Raw genomic sequence first — 23,734 nt, 5'->3', positions numbered from 1 at the left:
CTTTCAACAGCTTATGTGTTTCAATAGCATACTGTTTAAGGTTCTTTGAATCCAAATTTGTATACATTGTAAGCAAGGTACAAAAGACACCAAGCAAAACCATAAGTATTAATACTGAGAAGTTACATAGTAGGCATCCATAGGGCAAACACACAAACAAATGCAAACGAAATTTCTCCATACAAGTCACAGATCAGCAAATCAGCATATCTAGTCTACCTGTCCAATATTGTTTACGTCTATCTAAAAAAAAACACTTAAATCTCTTTTTGAAACAGTGATAGTCTATGTACTTTCCCACTGAGAAGGCATAAAGTAAACACTAATAGTGAGCACTATCCCACTGCATGCATTGTGCATGGAATAAATCAAACATGACTGACAATATTTTTGTGCGTATACTGTAAATCGATTTGTAAACAAATGATGTGGGAACAATTGTAATATCCTCCAAACACATGGTCCAATCCATGTGTTATTTTCAAACTGGGGGAACAGTGTTTGGGAAGACACTCTTAAAATGGCTGGGTTATTTTTTAACCCATAATGGGTAAATATCGGACAGAACACATGCTGGGTTAAATATTAGCCCATGCTGGGTTGTTGTTTTGCAACCATGGGACATATATAAACCAACAGTTGGGTTAAAACAACCCAGCATTGGGTCAACTTTAACCCAGCTGTGTGTTCTGTCCGATATTTACCCATTATGGGTCAAAAATAACCCAGACATTTTTAGAGTGTGGCTTGCTGTCTGTTCCAAACCAGAACCCCTCTAATACACTGTAAAAATATGCAGCATTTTTGTCAAATCAACATATATTTGTTTGTTTGTTACTTTAACTTAAAATTAAGTTAAACAATTTCAAATTGTATGTCAGTTTTTCACAAATAATAGGTTGAATTGACTTGCAAGTTGTTGGTTAAGTTAGCTTGCTTTGCAACTGCACCCCCACACTATATCCTGTTTCCTGTGTTTGTGTGTGAGTGAGTGACTGACTTTGATAGTAAAAAAGCATCTAACAGGTTTACAACATTATCATTATTCAAAGTTGCTTTCCAGCAGACTTAAGAAATTTCCACAAAGCACCATAAATGACGTCAAGTGCATATCGAGAAATGGTGACCCTTTACCATCTGCCTGTTTTGTTATTGTCATTTTTATTGACAAATAAATTATTTTCATGTAATAAAAAATATAGTTTTTCTTGAGAGTTGATAGTTGGGGGGGGGGCTGAAGTCTCCCTAAAAAGGGGTCTAGAGCAGGTCAGGACTGTTGAAAACACCACATTAAAAAAAGGCCTCGACTTATCCAGTTGCATAGATTCAATAATAAGATATTTCTTTCTTACTCTTTATTTATAAAACAGATTTAACACAACTCAAGGTATCCAAAAGTGATTCAAAATCCTGAAAAAAAAACACACAATCTCAGCCATGTGTAAACAAGAGAATCTATACAGTACACATAAATAGATAAAAAATAAAGAAGTTGTAACTAGTTGCACTAAGGAGAATAAGGACTTACATTTAAAAAAAGATGAAGCAGTTCTAATAGAGATTGGTAGATAATTAATAGATTAATACTAATAATAATAATACAATTAGGATACAGCAATAATGACATAGCTTCATTGAAAATACTTGGTAATGCCATGAAGAACCAATAAAAACAACTCTGACTATCTTTGATCCAAGTTTCATACATTCAGGTTCATTTAAGTGAAACAAACAGTGCAAAATAAGAGTCTTGTTGACCTAAGAGTGAACAATAATTAATGCCATCCTGAACATCGTAGACTTGATGAAAAATGATGACCACAATTAAGCACATGAAGTACTTCATGGTTCACACCACCATTGTGAAGTGCTGAGGAACGTTGAGAGGCTGTCGAGTCAGTAACTCTGAAATATAAAACTGAATATATAAATACTATAAATTCTTTAGTTAAGCAGGAACAATTTCCATTTTATTTACTCACCGTTTAAAAATGTTTCGTACCTTCATACTTGTTACTTCCTTTCATAATGATTATGTGAAATCTGTAATATTGGAACCTCACTTTCTTTGGATGCTGAAAATAAAAGGAATGTTTAATATTTTAAATAAATTTACCTGTCAAATGAAGTCCTGTCATTTAAATTCTTAAAAGATATAAAAAAATACTTTAAATGTTACATTTAACTTAACCAACTTTACTAATCATTAGCGTTTTTATTCCTTTCACCTTGCTTCCTTGCTTGTCGAGTTCTCCATATATTAACCACAGCCACAATAATAATAATACCAAATAGCAAAAATGTTAGGACTGTGATAATAACTGGAGTCAATGGTGTCCCATCGTACTCTGAAACACAACCCATGAGCAAAGATCATATATAGATTCAGAGATAACATCCATCATTTTGACTGATGTTTTTTGTTTTCTTACCCAAACTGATGTCCAATTTGTTGTCCAGACTGAGATGTGTGGCGGTGCAGGTGTATTTGTGTTTCTCTCTCTTTTCTTCTTCACTGATCTTCAGATTCTTCCTCATCTGGTACGTTCCATCATCATTGGGCAGCAGATCCCCTCCAGTGATCTCATCCTCAGATACAGGCTGTCCATCTCTGAACAGGGTCAGGTTGATGTGACGAGGGTAAAATCCTGTTGCCAGACACACCACCCGAGACCCATAAGAAAGATCTGTCTGGATGAGCCTGACTCTGGGTTTCACTGTTGAGCAATGGTAATAGGCAGATGTATAGTTTGTTTTCAAGGATGTTGTTTTTTTTGCTTACAAAACTGTTGCAATAATGTATGTTCCGTTCCCTTTCACAAGACAACATTTTACATGTAAGTAAACTGTTCTCTCATTGTCGCTTTGGATAAAAGCATCTGCTAAATACCTTAATGTATTTGGTCAAAGGGGGGGCATTTTTATGATCTGGTGTTTAGCTCATTAGGAAAGACAGACAACAGTTCGGCCATCTTATTGTCTTTTTTTCGCTGTTGTTATATTTATTGTCTCTCTGGGTGGGAATTAAAGCTTCACCAAAATAACATTTATTTTATATAAATAACATTACCTTCCAAAATATCATCATCATGGAGTCATTGTGTTAAGATTGCTAGCTTTAAGAAGAAACATTATTTAATTTGATTCAGCATTATTAGGCTTTATTACTCATATTGTGGCCATTACAGTTCTAAATATTAAACTGTTTATACTTCCCTTTAGTAAAACAATGTTAAATAAATGGCTTATGGCACAAATACAGTAGGCCTATGTGATTTCCAATTCAGCTAATGTCTTTAGGAATGACTCAATGAATTATAAACTCACCAGAAATGAAAATAACCAAGCATATTGTAAAGTGTACAATATTTGCTGTGTTTCGTCGGCGAACACAATGCACATTTGGGAAAACAGCTTTATTGCTCGTGCTTAATAATACAATATGAGTTAAAAACCCAATTGGTAATTTTGCCCCCATATATTGAATTTAATGACATCCTTACTGCATTCTGCTACATGCATTGAACCAGGGCACTCCCAACAATTTGTTTGTTTCTATTATGAACTGCACTGAATTAATGCGTTAAATCAACAGCCCTGCTTAATTAATTTATTATTGTCAAATAAACTATACTTTGTAATTAGGCTGTGCTTTTGACTGTGCACGTACGTGCGCCGAACACATATTTTGACATGACGAGCCACACACATGACAGGCTTAATACGAGTTTCGCAAAAAAGATGCCACCAGCTGCCACTGTCAGGGTTTTGTGTTTGTTATTGTATTTGTTTCAGTTCATTGTTAATAATCCTGTTTAGAACCCGGCAAGCGCGACTAGTGAGCCAGAGCGAACCCCTGAGCCCAGTGTTGCTGATAACCCGGATCCCTCCCCCGACCAGGTGCGGGAGCCGAGTTGTCCATCATTCGCTGTGGGAGCTGCTGATGACGTTGAGGAAGACGTCCACCTCCACGCTGCTGAAGGTGAGCACATTACGTCTCTTGGGGCCATTTTTACATTTTTAAACTGTGCTGTGGGCATTTCCCCTCCTTTGTCACTTCCGCTGGTTCTGTCCAGCTCCCTGAACTCTCTGCCCGGCCCAAGATGGCCGTCCCCGAGCTCCCTGAACTCTCTGCCCGGCCCAAGATGGCTGTCCCTAAGTTTGTCAGTCTCTCCTCCATGTTTAACATGTCATTCACTAACCTAGCCCAGATGGTCTCTCTCATCACTCTCCCTCTACCCAGGTTCCTGTTACCGCCAGCGCCACCATGGGTCCCAGTTCTGCCCTGCTCTCTGGCTCTGCCTGCGGCACCACCCTGGTGTCTGGTTCCATCTAGCTCCCCCTCATCACTGTTGGTCCCACCCAGCCTCCCACTCCCACCTCCTCTGCCTATCTCAGCCAGTTTGAAGCCACAGCAGCCATCACAGCGAAACACCCCTACTCATCCTCAGTGTGTCATTGGCGCTGGTTCGACTGAGCCGTGGCGTGCCTCTCTGCCAGCGTCTTTCGGGGAGATCTCCAGTTCTCCGCCTCTGCTCCCTGAGACTAAGAGGTCGCCTCGGCACGTCGGACCAGTGGGCTTGCATCAGGTCTCTCCTCCCTCCCCTTTGTCGGCTCCCGGCTCTACAGCGACGTCACCAGGCATCGTCACCACTCAGGCTCTGCCCTGGTCGGTCGTCGTCGTCCCGTCCTTGCCTCCGGGTTTTTGTCGCTCACCAAGTGTCTCTCACTCCACCCTTCCGGCTCGTTGGGCTCCTCCCTCCTACGGGCGTTCGCCTTGGGGCTCCTCCCTCCTACGGGCGTTCGCCTTGGGGTTCCCCTGCTCTGGCTCCGCCTCGTAGTTCCAAATCACCTCCTACGTCTCGGTCGGGAGACCCACCAGCTCTGCCCCGCCCCTCCGGTTCCTCGGCTCCCCCCGGGTTCTCTGCTCGCTCGGCTACACCCTGAATCCTCCACCAGTTGTTAAAGCCGTTGTCCGTCCCCAGGGTGGGTAGTAAGAACATCACTCCACCCTGGCTCCTCCCACCAGCGACTCCACCCTGGGGCTTGGTCCTGTTCGGTCTCTGGGGCCTGGTCCAGACCCCTTCCTAATCCCTCTTTAATTTTTTGGACAGTTCTGTTGTTTTGGACTCCCCCTCATCCCCATCAGCCACAACAGCAACCCCCCATTCCCCCAGGAAAATACAACTCTGCCTTAACTGTTCAGTATGTCACATTTGTAAAAAATAAATAAATTGATTATTATTTCAAGCCACATCCATATCATCAGAGAAGACAGAAATTTATCTGGAATAACTAGAGGGTGTTACTGGCAAAAAAGCTTAGTAATACTAATGTAAGTCTATTGTTGGTTATACTAATGTAATTTTTATCAGTTTGACCAGCAGGTCAGTGATCTTACCTTTTCTATTTACTTGATTTCTCCTTTTTTCAAGATAAGCCTTGAGAGTTTTTATGCAGTTCGGGTAGTATAAATTTTCATGACGCCACAGAGAGATCTCTAGATGAAGTTTCAGCAACTGGTCTGTCACATTTAAAGTACCATGATATGCAAATTTCTTGTCTTTATATTGCAGTTCATCTGTGGTGAAGCCTTGGACAGCATCTTGTGTGATCATTTGTCCTGGTTCACCATTGTCTTTCAGCTCACACAAGAATCGTGTTTGCAATGTTAGAGGACCTTTAACTGAGAGATAAAATAAAATAAAAAAGCAATGAAAAAATGTCAAACACAATTATAGCTACCTGTTTTAGTAGTGCTTGTGAAACAGATTATTAAAGGTGCTTTCAAAAGTAATTACTATACACTCTCAAAAAAAGGTAAAAATGTCACTGGGGCAGTACCCTTTTCATAAAGTATACCATCCAACTTAAAGGGGCAGTTTCCCGGACAGGGCTTATCCTCAGTGGTGTAGTGCAGGGTATGCGCAGGTATACGGAGTATACCCACCTCTTTATTTGATGGCATAGGGTATACCCACTTCTACTGGGGGCATAAATTAAGAGTATACCCACTTCTACAAGGGGGATAATTTTAGAGTATACCCACTTCTCCAGACACCACTGCTTATCCTACACTAAAATGGTTGTTTGCCTTAATTTAAAAACACCTTGCCCTGACACATCTTAACTTATATCAGTGCCATTGTTTTTTCTCAAGATGCACACCAGTATTTGTATAAGGTTTGTTTGTAAAAACTACTTAAGTGTCCTAATATAACTAAGGCCTAGTCCTGTTAACCTAAAGGGAAACCGCCCCAAAGAGTTCCTATTAAGACATACTGGTACTAGAAGCCCTTGTGACAGCCTTTGTACCTTTTCCTTATCAAATAAAAAAGACTAATTGCAATGAATGCTTACCGTTAGTTTGATTTTGGGTATTTTTTGCAATTGCCCATCTGTTCTGAAAAGATGCTTCTATATTGTCACTTATGGTGAAGAAAACTTTAAGATCAAAGACAGTATCTTCACTTGTTGTATTTCCTCTTCGAAAATACGTCTTTGTCTCACCATTATAATACAGAAGTCTCACGTCATCTAGCATCAACACGTAACTAAACTGAGGAAATGGTGTTTGTCCTTTAATGTACGTTGCAAGCAACCAAAAAGAATGAGAGCCTGTGAATAACAAAACATTGAAACAACAAAAATTTGAAATTTGGTTTAATTAATTGTAAAAACATAATGTGTAGAAATCTGCAGCTAAAATTATTTTGCTGTCTTAATTTAAATACAATTAAATGGGCTTTTAAACCTACCATTTTACATTTTGACCCATTGGTGCGTTGCAAATAAGTAAAAAATAACGGTAAAACTTTACAATAAGGTTCATTATTTAACATTAGTTAACTACATTAGTTAACATGAACTAATAGTGAACTGCACGTATAAAGCATTTAATATCTTTGTTAATGTTAATTTCAACAATTACTAATACTTTATTAAAATCTTGTTAACGTTAGTTAAAGCACTATGAACTAACATGAACAAACAATTAAAGCTTTTTTTATTAACTAACATTAACAAAGATTAATAAATACTGTAACAAATGTATTGCTCATGGTTTGTTCATGTTAATTAATACATTACGAATGTTAATGAACCTTATTGTAAAGTATTACCAAAATAACTTGGGGAAAATATTTTTTAATGTTTCTACATAAGTTAAACTAATTAAAATTAAGTTTAACTTACGTAGAAACATTAAAAAATATTTGAAGTAGTAAGTTGAAATTTGTTAAGTTCTTTATTATATTTAAATTTTTAATGCAGCACATTTTGGTGCAGTGCATTTAACAGTCATCGAAACAAAAATAAAAGACTTTACATTAACTATTTTTTTATTTGGCATGTTATTTCTTGTTTCATATCTTCGCTTATATCATTACTTTAATTATTTTACATCTCAATATTCACATAAATTCACACTTTTCCCTCAGTACAGTGTGGTCAAAAAGCAGGAAGTCTGGGTAGATATTTCCTATTTAAATTTGAAAACAAGTTTGTTTAAAAAAGGTTTTCATTTGAAATCTTACCTTTTGGAGCTGCTGTTGGAACCAAAAGTAAAATAAGGACAAGAATTTTGTACATTCCTGATATTTATATGTTATGTTTTAAGCGCTTACTAAAAGGACAAACTTCATTGAGGTTTCGCTGCACTCTTGTGAGTATTTCTGAATTCGATCGATGTATGGCAGTACCGCGAGAGCTAGTTGAAATACGTATCTTGATGTCACACGCCCATCGATCTGCGCATGAAGTCGAGTACCTGTAACTTCTTAAAACAATGCTTTACACACAAATCGTGAACCGTTATCATAACGGTTTTTCTCAATCAATATGGACAAAATTACCATACAAATGTTTTATTTACAAGACATCAAAGAGTATCCTAAAGCTTTATCGTAATATAAAAGCGCATATAATCAGCCATCTTCCCGTTGTTATGACGCTTGGTCTTCGTGGCATTTAAAATGATACGATAAAACATCCACTACTGTATTTTAACACTTGTTATGTGCTTATAGCCTACATAATGTGTACAGAAATTTTCAAAATAACAGTATTGATGTAATCAAAGAAAAGAAGCGTATCTGATTATTACAAAATGAAAGTGAAACTGTAAAAATATGTAAATTCCAAATGAGAAACATGCAATAGCTTTTTTAAACAAAGATATCACACATTTTGTTTGTACAAACAGTACCACAGCAGATGTATGGGTTAATTATTTGCTTTTACAATATAACTGTACTTCAGCAAAATATTGTCTAAACAACAAAATAACAGTGTTTGTGTCATACAGTACACATGTAGCCAATATGTCAGATTGAAAACTGAATGCTTCGGTCCTTTGCTGCCACAAGTCAACTGCGCCCCCATACGACTTCTGGCAAGACTGCCATATAAATACATGCACGTGAACAGGAGAGATGCACGAAAATGATTACATTTCTCAACTGATTTCAGTGATTTACAAAAAAAAATGTTGCTAGTCACAGACACCTCAAACATTTAAAAAAATATATAAAATATATAAAATAAAACAATTATACAGTACTGTGCAAATGTCTTAGGCCACCACCACCAGAATTGTTATTCTAGATGTTTTAATGTCCATCCATATTTATTGTTCAATCTGTTTTATTAAGATACAAACAGAAAATACAGGAAATATGTACACAAAAATAAAAAAATAAAATCCTCAGGACTAAACGTCCTCTTCAGGCATCGTCAGTGTTTAGTGTGACCTCTCCTGGCACTAAACAAAGCAGAATGAGCAGAATGAAGTAAAAAAGACTAATTTCTTTAAAATTAGAAATTAGGATTTGATTTCATCTAGGTTTAAGAGATCATGCAGTTTTCTGCTATTGCTCAAGTAAAAAGGGAGTTTACCATAAAAACTTGCCACATCAGCCTACACTTTTATATAGCTTTTAATACTATACACATTTTCCGGTTGTATTCTATTAAAGAGACTGAGAAACAACCATACATGATCACTATAACACTGCAAAAACAACCAATAATTTTGCACGGTACATACGGTACTGTGCAAAGGTCTTAGGCCACCATTAGATTTGTTGTGTTTGCAATGGTATAGTGATCATATATAATGAATTCTCAGTCTCTTATAATACAACCAGAAAATACAGGAAATTTGTAATTTACATGTATTATTAAAAACATTATAAAAGTATAAGCTGAAGAGTCAAGTATCCAAGGTAAACTCCCTTCCACCTGAGCAACAGCAGGAAACCGCAGGATCTATCAAACCCAAATAAAACCAAATCCCAATTTCCAATCGAATGACTTCAGGACTTCAGTCTCCTCAAAAAAGCTCAAGATGTGTTTCGGCCAAGAGAGGGCACACTATACTGACTGATGCCTGAAGAAGACACTTAGTCCTGAAAATTGTTTTGTTTTCAATTTTGTGTACATATTTCCTGTATTTATAAGTGAAACATAAATGGACATTAAATCTTTGTTAAAACAACAAAGCTGGTGGTGTTTTGTTTTTTTACTCGATTTCTGTGTTTCTTTCATTCTTTATTTAAGGAACTATTTGCCCTTTTATTTAACAATCATAGTTATGTCCTCAAAATGTTTCTTCACTTAATTAAGTATCTTCATGTCATAATGATTACACCAAATCTTTTATTCTTTGTAAACATGTTTTTCAGATGCTGAAAATAAAAGAAATTTAAAGTTTAATAATTAAAAAGAACATACAAGCCAGAAAATGTATATTCAATATCCAGCAATGTATATATAAAAACACATCATGCGTAAATTACTTTGGCTTTTTCTAAAAAGATGATATGATATTACTTACTTGAAGCAGAAGAATATTCACTTTTAGAAGAAGCTACAGCATAAAAAAATCTGTTATTAATGACAACTAAGTACTATCATATAAAAATACCATTTTGATTTGGATTAACCAGTTATACTAAGCTTTTTAGACCATTTCTATTCCTTTCACCTCCTCTCTTACCTGTATGTCTCTTTCTCCATATAATAACTGCAGCCACAGTCACAATAACTGCCAAAACTGTTGGGACTGTGGAAAGCACGGGTTTAAATGGTGTCCCATGATCATACTCTGAAACAAAACAACCCATGAGCAAAGTTCACATACAGATTGATATGATTTTGTCTGGTGTTTGGTATGAATTACCCAAAGTGACGTCCAGTTTGTTGTCCAGACTGAGATGTGTGGCAGTGCAGGTGTATTTGTGTTTCTCTCTCTGTTCTTCTTCACTGATTTTCAGGATCTTCCTCATCTGGTACGTCCCATCATCATTGCGCAGTAAATCTCCTCCATTAATCTCATCATCAGATACAGGCTGTCCATCTCTGAACAGGGTCAGGTTGATGTGTCGAGGGTAAAATCCTGTTGCCAGACACGTCACCCAAGACAGATCTTTTTGGAGAAGCCTGACTTTTGGTTTCACTGTTAAAGAAAGGTAGTTGGCAGATCATCATTTGCTTTGTTGCGAAATGGGGACTAAATTATTACGTTTCTTTTTTTGTAAGCTGAATATTTTCTCATCTTACCTTTTCTATTAACTTGATTTCTCCTTTTTTCAAGATAACTCTTGAGAGTTTTCATGCAGACTGGGTAGTACATATTTTCATGACGCCACATAGAGATGTCAAGCTGCCATTTCAACACCTGAGCTGTGATATTTAAAGTACCATGATATGTAAAATTCCTATCAAGATATCGCAGCTCATCTGTGAAACCTTGAAAAGCATCTCGTGTGATCATTTGTCCCCCTTCACCATTATCCTTTAGCTCACACAAAACCAGTCTTTGATAGGCAAAAGGACCTGATATAAAAGCAAGTAAAATATAAGTTAAACACATGTCAAAACAAAATGTGCATAAATATTTCATAATTACAGAACAATCAAACTGATTGATTTAACAATACTTACCCTCAGTATTATTTTGGGTTTCTGTTGCTACTGCCCATTTAATTAGAAAAGATTTCTCTATATTGTCACTTAAGGCGATGAGCTCTTTCAAATCAACCACGTTGTCTTCATTTGTTGTATTTCCTATTCTACTAACAGTCTTTGTCTCACCATTATAATACAGAAGTTTCACGTCATCTAGCATCAACACGTAACTAAACTGAGGAAATTGTGTTTGTCCTTTAATGTAAGTTGCAAGCAACCACAAAGAATGAGAGCCTGTGAATAACAATAAAACAAAACAAATAAAAACAACACAATATTTTTGAAAAAACAAAGTTAGGAAAGGTATGAGCAATGAACTTATATCCTTGTAAAGATTATATATTAAACTGATTGGGATTAAAGTGTCAGCTATTACAACTTTGATTACATGGAAGAGAAAAGAAAGAAACTCCTTAAATATTTCAATATTGCAAAAATGATTCAATGTCTCCATGTTTAGTTATTGTGAATCATCAGCTTAATCACTAGAAAATCTGGAGGTTATAAAGAGATTAAAAAACATAAAAATAAGAACTATGTAAACTGATGTTTCATAATGTAATTCTAATACTAAGTCTGACAAATGTGCATTAAACAGATATAGGGAATGTTTTCTTTTTTGTTTGCTATTGTTTTGTTATCTTCACTCATTTCACACTAATTAATAACATCTAACATTAAACCTTATTTATAAACATTATGAGATATTTCTATTTAAATTTGAATACAGGTTGGTTTTACGGAAAATCTTACCTTTTGGAGCAGCTGTTGGAAGTGAAAGTAGCAAAAGCACAATCATTTGTTTGTTCATGTTGTTGATATCCATACAGTGTACTTAAAGCGAAATGACTGACTTGAAAATGACGTCTCATTCCACCGATGTGATGTTTTCATTTAAGTTAATGATTTGAAATTCATGTGAAGTATTATAGCCTCTGGGGTGAACTTTAGACTAAAACCATGCAGGCTGTGAGCTTATGCAGTTTCAGTTTTTCCTTTACTTTTTTCATTTGATATCACTACTATGTAAGATACAAATTATTAAATACATTTTCAGATTGTAATGGCAAGAACAGACAAATTATAAGACCTTTCTTTAATATTCATTAACACTTTAAGGGTCTGTTTCCCGGACAGGGATTAAACTACACTGAAAAAAACAACGCGCTGGATTTACTAAAAAAAAATTATATATAGTGCATCATTTTTGCATCCACTTTTTAAAGTAAGTTTTACATGGAATTTTAAGCAGTTTAAGCTTACTTTTTTTAAGCAATTGCTTACAAATCCATGTGAAACTTGAGGGACGCAAAAATTATGCACTATAAAAACTAAAATAAATTTAAGAGCTGTCCAAACTGAAAACCACTTGTATATCTTAAAATACATCAGTGACCTTTGTTTTGCCTCAAAATGCAGACAAAGTAATGTTTTTAGTAAGAGATATTTGTTAAAACTAGTTATATTTCCTAATTAAACTAAGGCCTTGTCCTGGCTTAAGCTAATCTCTGTCTGGGAAACCACTATAAAAGGTTTAAATTCTTCTTTGCTGGTTTTGTGGTAAATTGTGAACTTGTTTTCAATATATACAAAATACACTTACCCCTGTGTCACGGGAACAAAAGAGGACCAAAGGCAAATTAGCAGGTGAGTCTTTTGCTTTAATATACACAGTTCGAGCCGTACAGGTAGTGGCACTTGGTGAACAAGAAAATAAAACAAAACACAGGCAAAGCCACTCAGGTAATGAAACTTAGGAGGTCACAGTCCTTTAAAAGGTAAAGCAAAACTTGTCCGCGTGGCTGTGTAACCAGGGGTAGGCAGACAGACTTGGCCGACACCGCGGCGTTCAAAGGCAGGCTGTGACCGGCTGCGGCAGCAGCGACGGGCTCGAGAGAGAGAGAGAGAGGAGAAATACTGGAGCGCCTGAGTTGCCAAGGCTCTTTCCACACACCTCCTCAGCAGAGTAACTGTACAGAGAACAGACTGGGTAACACACAGGAGAAACTGCTTATCACAGATAGTTACAAAGACTCGACTCGACTGGACAGGACAGGAGCACGGCTCCGTATCTAACACAGAGTAAGACACAACACAACGTGACCATCATATAATAATCCAACAGAGGAAGGGAAAAAAAAGGGAACTATATATAGGGAGGTAAATCACAAGATGAGGAGCAGGTGAGAAAATGAGGAACACCTGGGGGAAGCGCTAATAGGTTAACTAGCGAGTAAATGAGAAAAGGTAAAATAGAGAAAGAACCCAAAGACGTAACAGTACCCCCCCTCTCAAAGTGCGCCACCTGGCGCACTAGAGGAGGGCTGGCGAGAACGATAGAAATTATCAATGAGCGAGCGGTCCAGGACGTCCCGGGCAGGAATCCAGCATCTCTCCTCCGGACCGTAACCTTCCCAATCTACCAGAAACTGACGACCCCGACCACGGGGGCGAACATCAAGGAGTTTACGGACACGATAGACAGGGGAACCCTCTACGTGAATGTGGGTGGTAACGGGGCGAGGGGGGGGGGCGAATGACGGGGTTGAGACATTAGCCATGAAAAACCGGATGAACGCGACGAAGGTTAGAGGGCAACCGGAGCTTAACAGAAACCGGGCTAAGAATCTGAACGATACGAAATGGTCCAATAAACTTGGGGGCGAGCTTGCGCGAGGGGAATTGGAGAGGGAGATTGAGGGTAGAAAGCCAGACCCTTTGTCCGCACATATAACGCGGACTTTTAATGCGATGCCTATTGGCAGCTCGACGGGTAGCGGACCGAGACTTACAAAGAGCGGACCTCACCGCTCTCCAGGTGCGTTTGCAGCGTTCGATAAAAGCCTTGACGGAGGGCGCCTTAGATTCAGAATTGGAGGCGGGAAACAGCGGTGGTTGGTACCCAAGACAGCTCTGAAAGGGCGATAAACCGGTGGCAGAAGAAGGGGCGGAGTTATAAGCATATTCTGCCCACGGGAGCTGTTCGGACCAAGAAGCGGGGTTGCGAAAAGCGAGACTGCGTAAGATGCGCCCTATAGTCTGATTAGCGCGTTCAGCCTGTCCATTGGTTTGCGGATGGAAACCAGAGGAAAGGCTGACAGAAGCCCCGATGAGGCGACAAAATTCCTTCCAAAACAGGGAGGAGAATTGTGGACCCCTATCTGACACGACATTTTCGGGGAGACCGTGGATCTTAAAAATGTGGTCAACGACTATCTGCGCAGTCTCCTTAGCGGAGGGAAGCTTAGGGAGCGGGATGAAACGGGCGGTCTTAGAGAAGCGGTCGATAACGGTGAGAATTACGGTCTTGCCTCCGGACAACGGGAGGCCAGTGATAAAGTCAAGCGCTATCTGAGCCCATGGTCGCGACGGAATGGGTAAAGGTCTAAGGAGGCCAGCGGGGGGCTGGTTGCTAGACTTAGTCTGGGCGCAAACAGAGCAAGACGCGATAAAGCGGCGGACGTCACGTTCTCGAGTGGGCCACCAAAATCTCTGGGAGATCGAGGCAATAGTACCTCTGACTCCAGGATGTGCAAATATCTTGGAGGCATGCCCCCACTGGAGAACGGCACGTCGAGCGGTAGGTGGGACAAAAAGTAAGCCCTTGGGGCAGAGACGCGGTGTGATTGTGTTGGAAAGAGCACGTTTAACCAGACGTTCGATTCCCCAGACCGCCGCTCCCACCACCATCTGCGGCGAAACTATGCCTTCCACGGTGGGAACAGAATCGGGGGGAGCGAACTGACGAGAGAGGGCATCAGGCTTTATGTTTTTTGAACCGGGTCGAAAGGAAATAGTGAAATTAAAACGCGTAAAAAAGAGAGACCAACGGGCTTGACGAGCATTGAGCCTTTTAGCCGAACGGATGTACTCGAGATTACGGTGGTCTGTCCAGACCACGAACGGCAATAACGACCCCTCGAGCCAGTGACGCCACTCCCCAAGCGCGAGACGTATGGCCAGGAGTTCGCGATCCCCCACATCATAGTTACGTTCGGCCGGCGAAAGCCGGTGGGAGAAAAAAGCGCAAGGGTGTATCCTCCCGTCAGCGGGCGAGCGCTGGGAGAGGATAGCCCCGACACCCACCTCGGAGGCATCCACCTCAACGATAAATTCTCTAGAGACGTCGGGGTAAATAAGAATGGGGGCTGATGAGAAAAGAGACTTAAGGTGATCAAAAGCCGTCTGGGCAGCGTCACTCCAACTAAAGCGGGTCTTAATAGACGTAAGCGCAGTAAGGGGGGCTGCCACCTGACTGAAATTCCGAATAAACCGACGGTAAAAATTGGCAAACCCTAAGAACCGCTGAAGCGAGACGCGAGAGTCCGGAGCGGGCCAATCAGTGACGGCACTAACCTTAGAGGGATCCATACTAATGCCCTGGGGGGAAATCACGGAGCCAAGAAAAGTCGTAGTGCGCGCATGAAACGTACATTTCTCAGCCTTAACAAATAACTTATTCTCGAGGAGACGTTGTAAGACCTGGCGAACGTGCTGCACATGCACCTGGAGAGAGGGGGAAAAAATTAGAATGTCATCAATGTAAACAAACACGAAAATATTCAACATGTCTCTGAGAACGTCATTGACCAAGGCTTGAAACACGGAGGGGGCGTTGACGAGCCCGAAGGGGAGGACCCGGTATTCAAAATGACCAAGGGGGGTATTAAAAGCCGTCTTCCATTCTTCCCCCTCCCTGATGCGCACCAAGTGATACGCGTTACGTAGGTCCAGTTTTGTGAAGAACTGCGCCCCCTGCAAGATCTCAAAGGCCGACGACATTAGGGGGAGTGGATAACGATTCTTAATGGTAATGCTATTAAGACCTCTGTAATCAATGCAGGGGCGCAACGAACCGTCTTTCTTCTTCACAAAAAAGAACCCCGCACCAGCAGGAGAGGAGGAAGGGACAATAGTACCGGCCTCTAAAGATTCAGAGAGATATTTCTCAAGAGCCTTACGCTCGGGACCCGAAAGGGAATAAAGGCTTCCCCGGGGGGGCGTGGTGCCCGGGAGGAGCTCGATGCAACAATCGTAAGGACGGTGCGGAGGAAGAGAGGCAGCCCGGGAACGACTGAAAACCGCTCGCAGATCGGCATACTCCTCAGGAACCCCTGATAAATCACCCGGTTCCTCCTGAAACACAGAAACAGAAGAAACAGGAGACACAGCAGAGACTAAACACTTCACATGACATGACAGACCCCAAGACAGAATGGAGCTTTTTAACCAGTTAATCTGAGGGTTATGTTCAACCAGCCAAGGATGGCCCAAAACAATAGGGGTAATAGGGGAGTGAAAAACTAAAAAAGAAATAGTCTCTCGGTGGTTGCCAGATACGATGAGACTCACAGGTGCAGTGACACGACCAACCTTAGCTAGTATCCGCCCATCCAAGGCAAATACAGTTGTGGGTTCCTGAAGGTTCACCAGCGGAATGCCGTGCCGTAAAGCCCATGCCTCATCCACGAAGCTACCCTCGGAGCCAGAGTCAATGAGGGCCAGACAAGAAGCCGAGGAACTCGGCCAGCGGAGGGAGACCGGTAAGGTAGTCCGAGAGAGAGGAGGAGGGGGAAAAGAGGAGGCGCTCACCCGTATCCCTCTCTCTACCGGTGAGCCCTGGCTTTTAAAGGGCAGGAGGAGGCAAAGTGATCATCCGAGCCGCAGTAGAGGCAAAGCCGGTTGGAGATGCGGCGATGGCGTTCGGCAGCAGAAAGGCGAATCCCGCCTAGTTGCATCGGCTCAGTGTCGGGGACGGCTGAGGAAGAGGATCCGGCAGCCGGGGAAGAGAGGAGTGACGTCTCCACATGACGCGTCTTCCGGCGCAGCTCGAAACGTCTCTCAACACGTAGCGCTAGGTCGATGAGGGGGTCGAGACGGGATGGAACCTCACGAGCCAGTACCTCATCCTTGATATCAGCATTTAGACCCTCAATGAAGCGAGCCACCAGCGCCGGCTCATTCCATCCACAGGAGGTTGATAAAGTGCGGAACTCCACGGAAAAATCCGCCACCGAGCGCCTGCCCTGGCGGAGGCTGGACAACAGGCGAGAAGCCTCAGGCCCATGGACAGACCTGTCAAAAACCCGCAACATCTGCTCCTTAAACAGGACATACTGAGCCAGACAACCGGCATCGGTGTTCCAAACAGCCGTTCCCCACTCTCGAGCCCGTCCCTTGAGAAGAGAGATGACGTAGGCGATCCGGGAACGATCTCTAGCATAGGTGGCAGGCTGAAACGAAAAAACAACCTCACATTGCGTCAAAAATGATAAACATTCAGTCTGCTCACCAGAGTAGCACGGGGGATTATTCACACGCGGCTCCGGAGCCTCCGGGAGTCTCGGGGGAGAGGGCTCTATGCGGAGAAGGTGAAGCTGCTGGGAGAGATCGGTTACTTGGGCAGCGAGAGAATCAACGGCATGACGGGTAGCAGCGAGTTCCTCGTCATGTCTGCCCAGCATAGCACCTTGCAGCTCAATGGCAGCCTGAAAAGGATTATCCTCCGCGGGATTCATGTGGTCTGGTTGGATTATTCTGTCACGGGAACAAAAGAGGACCAAAGGCAAATTAGCAGGTGAGTCTTTTGCTTTAATATACACAGTTCGAGCCGTACAGGTAGTGGCACTTGGTGAACAAGAAAATAAAACAAAACACAGGCAAAGCCACTCAGGTAATGAAACTTAGGAGGTCACAGTCCTTTAAAAGGTAAAGCAAAACTTGTCCGCGTGGCTGTGTAACCAGGGGTAGGCAGACAGACTTGGCCGACACCGCGGCGTTCAAAGGCAGGCTGTGACCGGCTGCGGCAGCAGCGACGGGCTCGAGAGAGAGAGAGGAGAAATACTGGAGCGCCTGAGTTGCCAAGGCTCTTTCCACACACCTCCTCAGCAGAGTAACTGTACAGAGAGCAGACTGGGTAACACACAGGAGAAACTGCTTATCACAGATAGTTACAAAGACTCGACTCGACTGGACAGGACAGGAGCACGGCTCCGTATCTAACACAGAGTGAGACACAACACAACGTGACCATCTTATAATAATCCAACAGAGGAAGGGAAAAAAAAGGGAACTATATATAGGGAGGTAAATCACAAGATGAGGAGCAGGTGAGAAAATGAGGAACACCTGGGGGAAGCGCTAATAGGTTAACTAGCGAGTAAATGAGAAAAGGTAAAATAGAGAAAGAACCCAAAGACGTAACACCCCTGAATACACTGAAAAAACCAACTTGTAAAATTTACTTTAAAAAATCCTCGTAACAATTTGCACAAACTTTTTTTAAGTAAAATTTACTGCTTTTTTAAAGTACAACTTACACTGTAAAAAATACTTTGCTGCCTTAAATTCTTTTGTTAAATCAACTCAGATTTACAAGTCATGTCAACAAAGCTGAGTTGTCACAACTACCCAGGTGAAAAAAAAGTGCACTAAAATACACTTTATTTAAGTACACTTAGTACACTTTTCCACAATATACTAAAAGTGCTCTATTTTCGCACACTAATTTTGAACTTAGTATACTTAAAAGTAGTATTTAGTACTTCTTAAGATGAACTTAATACCATCTTAGTGTACTCAACTGTGCTATTTTGAGACACCATGAAGTTGAACTAAAATGTATTTTTAACATACTAGATCTGTATTTAAAAAAAATATATTTAATTACAACTTGAAGTACACTTGAACCCACCTTTAAGCATTTTTAAATATACTTTAAAGTATACTAATGGTATGTTAAAATAATATTCCAAATGTATTCCCAGGTGAAAAAAGTTCACTAAAATACACCATTTAAGTACACTTTCCACATTATACTAAAAGTGCTCTATTTTCACACACTAATTTTGAACTTAGTATACTTAAAAGTAGTATTTAGTACTTCTTAAGATGAACTTAATACCATCTTAGTGTACTCAACTGTGCTATTTTGAGACATCATGAAGTTGAACTAAAATGTATTTTTAACATACTATGTCTGTATTTAAAAAATGTATTTCATTATAACTTGAAGTACACTTGAACCCACCTTTAAGCATTTTTAAATATACATTAAAGTATACTAATGGTATGTAAAAATAATATTCCAAATGTATTCCTAGGTGAAAAAAGTTCACTTAAATACACAATTTAAGTACACTTTCCACATTATACTAAAAGTGCTCTATTTTCGCACACTAATTTTGAACTTAGTATACTAAAAAGTAGTATTAAGTACTTTTTAAGATGAACTTAAGACCATCTTAGTGTACTCAACTGTGCTATTTTGAGACACCATGAAGTTGAACTAAAATGTCATTTTAATATACTAGGTCTGTATTTAAAAAATATCTTTAATTACAACTTGAACCCACCTTTAAACATTTACGAATCTACTTTAAAATATACTAGTAGTATGTTAAAATAATATACAAAATGTATTCCCAGGTGAAAAAGTTCACTAAAATACACTGTAAGTTCACAACCTTAAGGTACCAAAAGCGCTTTATTTTCGTGCAGTAAATTGTGCTTAATATACTAAAAAGTAGTATTTAGTACTTGTTAAGACAAACTTAAGACAATCTAAGTGTACTCAACTGTGCTATTTTCTAAAATTGTATTCAGTTACAACTTGAAGCACATTTGAACCCACATTTTAAACATTTATAAATATAATTTAATAATTTCAGATATAATAATATTACATAAATAATATAGCATACAAAATGAAATAATAATATATTGCCCACACATTTGTATACATAAAATAAATCATTTCTAATGTACTGTATGTGACATTTGAATTACAGTACAGTATACTATTAGAATGTTATATATGTAGTATTTTACCTGCATGTTTGCCACCAAAACATGTTTTAACTCATTCTAAAATGATACCTTTTCTGTATTCATACATACGAACCGGTTTCTTCCATCATTAACAACTAATTAAATGTTAAAGAAACAACTAAGTATGTATTTATTTACTGCTATTGAAATGATTTTACAATATAAAACAAAGATCAGTGAAATGCAATGAGCTACTTTTATCAAATTGTGGAACATTAATACATCAATATGAAAAGTACACTATATGCAACCATTGAATATTCATATAATCATAATAATGTAATTCTCTAAACAAAAATTTACTGGGAAAAATGCAGAAGTGCATTTGAACTAACTCGAGATAAACCTGCAAATGGCTGAACCAAAACACAGAGCAGTTTAAATGTCACGTTTAAAGGCGGAGTCCATGATGTTTGAAAGCCAATGTTGATATTTGGAGTCACCTGGACGGGCACGCCCCTGCCCCGGTGGAATCTGGACCTTCTGTTGGTGGACCCGCCCCGCGCATGCGCGGCCCGGCATTTGATTTGATTTGATTGGCTCTAAGTGTGTTTTGGTGGTCGGCCCGTCTCCTTTCCAAACCGTTTTCCAAACATCGTGGACTCCGCCTTTAAGTGGAGGGTCACTTCTTCTTGCCATTCAGACACTGAAGACTTAATCACAAGGTCTGTGAAAAGGAAACAGAAATATACAAAATTAACCAATAATTAATGAACATAGATATGCATTAGAATTTTGTTAACTCCTCAGTTTACCTTTTAAAGCTTTGACTGTGTCCTCATCAAGCTTGACATGAGTGTCCGTTTGATCCGTCGCTACATGGCACTCTACAAGTTACATTGAACATACAGGGTTATAGGAGGCTTAACTCACTGACACTGATATAATGCAACCTGTGTGTACAGGATATGCTTTACTTTGATAATTGTGTTTTATTTTAACCAAGGGCATTTTCCATTGACATGTCTATTGTGGTCTTGCTTACAAGAAAAGTTTGCCTCTGTTTAAGGAGATTTAAGGAAATCAGAAGTCATGCCAATGCACTCTATGCACGCTTAACTTCCACGTTTGACTCAAGGTTAAGTTTCCGATACGGGAGATTTAAAGCAGAGTGACAGCAGAATCACTAAAATTTACTCGTTTGCTGGATTTACCCAAATTTACAACCTATGATGTGTGAAGAATTGTCCAGATGTGCAAACTGAGAAAGGTTGCAAGTTTTTTATGTGTCTTATCTCTGTAATCATTAAGATAAATTCAGCTAGCCTGTACTAGCAGTGCTTACATTGTGCTGTTTTTTACAATTCATCCAGCAGGCTAATCACGTTAGTAATATATTAATGTCTTTGTAATGTTGTGTAAAAGTGTCAGGTGAAATAAGAGAGACAAGTGAGATCTCACTTTTACTACTATATGAGGAAAAAGCAAAACGAACAGAATAACATATTATGATATGATGCTGATAGTGTAAAATGTGACATTCAGAGTTCTGTTCTGAGTTTTACTGTTTTATTGTGGTATATTCACGCCGATTGTCAAAACATTTTTACTTGGTTATTTTTGAGTTAGTATCTTGAAACATTAGAGGATGTAAAAAACAAAGCAAAAAGGACTATGGTAAAATTTATTTTCAGTTATTTTCAGAGAAGACAGCTCAAACATACCTTTTAGTCTAGTACTAGCATTGCATTGAAGCGTAACTAAACCCCTGGTCAGAGCCTGACTCCACCCACTGGCAATATTTGAAAAATGCAAGAAAAGTTGGCAGATCCCAATGGAGATAGAGAGGACGAACTAAGCTTGTACCAAGTGTGTGGTGAGATCGTAACAAGGGTGTAGTGAGCTTGAACCTGGTTAGTCACAACATATTTTTTGGACCCAACATCCAATAGGAAAATTAAAATGCAGTAGCCACCGTTCAACCTGAAGAGGGCAGCACTCAGACGTTTTTACACCATATATTGTAGTATTGAAACACTTTATATCCAAAACTTACACTAATAAATCATTCTACAGATCATTAACTAAAAAAAGTTGGTTTAGGGTAGTTACTCTTTAAACATTAGCATTAGAAAAACGTAAAAGTGATCTAAATGTTATAAGAATACTGTAGAACTTAAAACTTACCACCAAGAATAAGTATTTTTATGGGCCGTATCTTCATCTGTTCATCTCTACTTCGACTTATTAGAAATTCTCGGCTCTGATTGGTCAATTTGAATGCCGCTGTGCTAAAAAAGACAGGCTGTTAAGATTTCTGAAATACAACAAGAGAAATGAAATGCCTAAATTTACTTACAAAAAAATGTATGTTCCAAAAGCCACACAACATACACGCTTGAAGAAGCTGGGTTAAAATTAAGACATACTGTAATACTAAATGTTCTACTTATTTAATAGTTCACTAAAAATAAAAAAGCAAAAATCTGGCATCACTTAACTTACCCTCATGTTCTCTCATTCATCTTCAAACAAAAACCGAGGTACTTTTAATGAAATCCAAACGTATATTTCCCCTCGATGTCAGATCCACTTGATACTTGAACTAAAAACTGCTCACATTTCAAAAAGTTAATCGCAACAACAATAAAAACCATCGTCGAAGTAATCCATGTGAATCGCGTTGTTTCAGCCAAGTCCTCTGATGATCACTATATATAATTTAACAGTTTTAGTTTCAACTTTTAATCCACATTTACCAACGATCACGCACGTTGTGTATCGAACAACAGAATCAGGAAGCCAATGTGACGTACTGAATCCCAAGAACCAATGAGGTTTAGTCACGTCCGTCACGTGTCTTGTTTGAATATAAACACTAACAAATTTATGTGGATTAACTTTGTAAAATTAATATATAATGCATGTTCAATGATATGATGTTGAAATTGCAATGTTAGCCTATTAAAATTAATGTACATGTTTTTAAAAAAAATATGTTTTTTTTTCTCAATACACCAAAACTTCTGTAAAAGTATGCTTGTGTTTAACATATATTTTTTTAAATGTGTAATTAAAGATATATTTTTTCCCAGCGTACCTCTAGTGCTCTTTTTAGAAATACGTTAAATGTATGCTTGAGTTTAGCATACTTTTTTAAAATGTAATTAAAGATATATTTATTACCAGTGTACCTCTAGTGCACTTTTTAGAAATACATTAAAAGTATGCTTGAGTTTAGCATACTTTTTAAAAGTGTAATTAAAGATAATTATTACCAGCGTACCTCTAGTGCACTTTTTAGAAATACCTTAAAAGTATGCATGAGTTTAGCATACTGATAAAAAGTGTAATTAAAGATATAATTATTACCAGCGTACCTCTAGTGCACTTTTTAGAAATACATTAAAAGTATGCTTGAGTTTAGCATACTTATAAAAAGTGTAATTAAAGATATATTTATTACTAGTGTACCTCTAGTGCAGTTTTTAGAAATACATTAAAAGTATGCTTGACTTTAGCATACTTTTTAAAAGTGTAATTAAAAATATAATTATTACCAGCGTACCTCTAGTGCAGTTTTTAGAAATAAATTAAAAGTATGCTTGAGTTAAGCATACTTATAAAAAGTGTAATTAAAAATATATTTATTACCAGTGTACCTTTAGTGCACTTTTTAGAAACACATTAAAAGTATGCTTGAGTTTAGCATACTTATAAAAAGTGTAATTAAAAATATAATTATTACCAGCGTACCTCTAGTGCAGTTTTTAGAAATAAATTAAAAGTATGCTTGAGTTAAGCATACTTATAAAAAGTGTAATTAAAAATATATTTATTACCAGTGTACCTTTAGTGCACTTTTTAGAAACACATTAAAAGTATGCTTGAGTTTAGCATACTTATAAAAAGTGTAATTAAAGATATCATTATTACCAGCATACCTCTAGTGCACTTTTTAGAAATACATTAAAAGTATACTTGAGTTTAGCATACT

General features: G+C 38.8%; 3 protein-coding genes and 1 long non-coding RNA gene across 4 annotated transcripts; 1 reads left to right on the top strand and 3 right to left on the bottom strand.

Moving 5' to 3' along the window:
* Nucleotides 1–1,144: 1,144 nt before the first annotated feature.
* LOC141349088 (major histocompatibility complex class I-related gene protein-like) lies at nt 1,145–7,777 on the bottom strand. The gene is made up of 7 exons (XM_073868559.1): nt 7,536–7,777; nt 6,361–6,618; nt 5,402–5,686; nt 2,433–2,717; nt 2,229–2,348; nt 2,003–2,075; nt 1,145–1,905 (listed from the first exon to the last, which is right to left on the bottom strand). Exons 1-6 carry the CDS (start codon nt 7,588–7,590, stop codon nt 2,014–2,016), a joined length of 1,065 nt encoding a protein of 354 aa, XP_073724660.1. The 5' UTR covers nt 7,591–7,777; the 3' UTR covers nt 1,145–1,905; nt 2,003–2,013.
* LOC141364309 (uncharacterized) lies at nt 2,578–5,370 on the top strand. The gene is made up of 2 exons (XM_073868560.1): nt 2,578–2,730; nt 3,820–5,370. The coding sequence occupies exon 2, from the start codon at nt 4,104–4,106 to the stop codon at nt 4,839–4,841; it is 738 nt and encodes a 245-aa protein (XP_073724661.1). The 5' UTR covers nt 2,578–2,730; nt 3,820–4,103; the 3' UTR covers nt 4,842–5,370.
* Nucleotides 7,778–8,892: 1,115 nt separating the features above from the next.
* LOC129433816 (zinc-alpha-2-glycoprotein) lies at nt 8,893–11,953 on the bottom strand. The gene is made up of 7 exons (XM_055192509.2): nt 11,722–11,953; nt 10,945–11,202; nt 10,561–10,836; nt 10,181–10,456; nt 9,998–10,105; nt 9,836–9,868; nt 8,893–9,686 (listed from the first exon to the last, which is right to left on the bottom strand). The coding sequence occupies exons 1-7, from the start codon at nt 11,792–11,794 to the stop codon at nt 9,658–9,660; spliced, it is 1,053 nt and encodes a 350-aa protein (XP_055048484.2). The 5' UTR covers nt 11,795–11,953; the 3' UTR covers nt 8,893–9,657.
* Nucleotides 11,954–20,383: 8,430 nt separating this feature from the next.
* Nucleotides 20,384–23,281, bottom strand: LOC129447671 (uncharacterized). Its single transcript, XR_012370023.1, has 4 exons — nt 22,243–23,281; nt 21,925–22,028; nt 20,553–20,624; nt 20,384–20,464 (listed from the first exon to the last, which is right to left on the bottom strand). It is a non-coding gene; the product is annotated as an uncharacterized lncRNA (long non-coding RNA).
* Between the last annotated feature and the right edge of the window lie 453 nt (nt 23,282–23,734).

The sequence above is a fragment of the Misgurnus anguillicaudatus genome, chromosome 6 (assembly GCF_027580225.2).
Source record: "Misgurnus anguillicaudatus chromosome 6, ASM2758022v2, whole genome shotgun sequence".
Taxonomy (NCBI): domain Eukaryota; kingdom Metazoa; phylum Chordata; class Actinopteri; order Cypriniformes; family Cobitidae; genus Misgurnus; species Misgurnus anguillicaudatus.
Note: the sequence above shows the minus strand (reverse complement) of the source record. Positions and strands in the feature narration are given on the sequence as shown.

What these genes read in the sequence shown, in the direction of transcription:
- LOC141364309 (XM_073868560.1), top strand. Translation starts at nt 4,104, where the DNA reads ATGGCCGTCCCCGAGCTCCCTGAACTCTCTGCCCGGCCCAAGATGGCT.
- LOC141349088 (XM_073868559.1), bottom strand. Translation starts at nt 7,590, where the DNA reads ATGTACAAAATTCTTGTCCTTATTTTACTTTTGGTTCCAACAGCAGCT. An exon ending in TCCAACAGCAGCTCCAAAAG is followed by an intron (nt 6,619 to 7,535) that starts GTAAGATTTCAA and finishes TGTTATTCACAG; the next exon opens with GCTCTCATTCTTTTTGGTTG. An exon ending in AAATCAAGTAAATAGAAAAG is followed by an intron (nt 2,718 to 5,401) that starts GTAAGATCACTG and finishes ATTGCTCAACAG; the next exon opens with TGAAACCCAGAGTCAGGCTC.
- LOC129433816 (XM_055192509.2), bottom strand. Translation starts at nt 11,794, where the DNA reads ATGGATATCAACAACATGAACAAACAAATGATTGTGCTTTTGCTACTT. An exon ending in TCCAACAGCTGCTCCAAAAG is followed by an intron (nt 11,203 to 11,721) that starts GTAAGATTTTCC and finishes TGTTATTCACAG; the next exon opens with GCTCTCATTCTTTGTGGTTG. An exon ending in AACCCAAAATAATACTGAGG is followed by an intron (nt 10,837 to 10,944) that starts GTAAGTATTGTT and finishes CTTTTATATCAG; the next exon opens with GTCCTTTTGCCTATCAAAGA.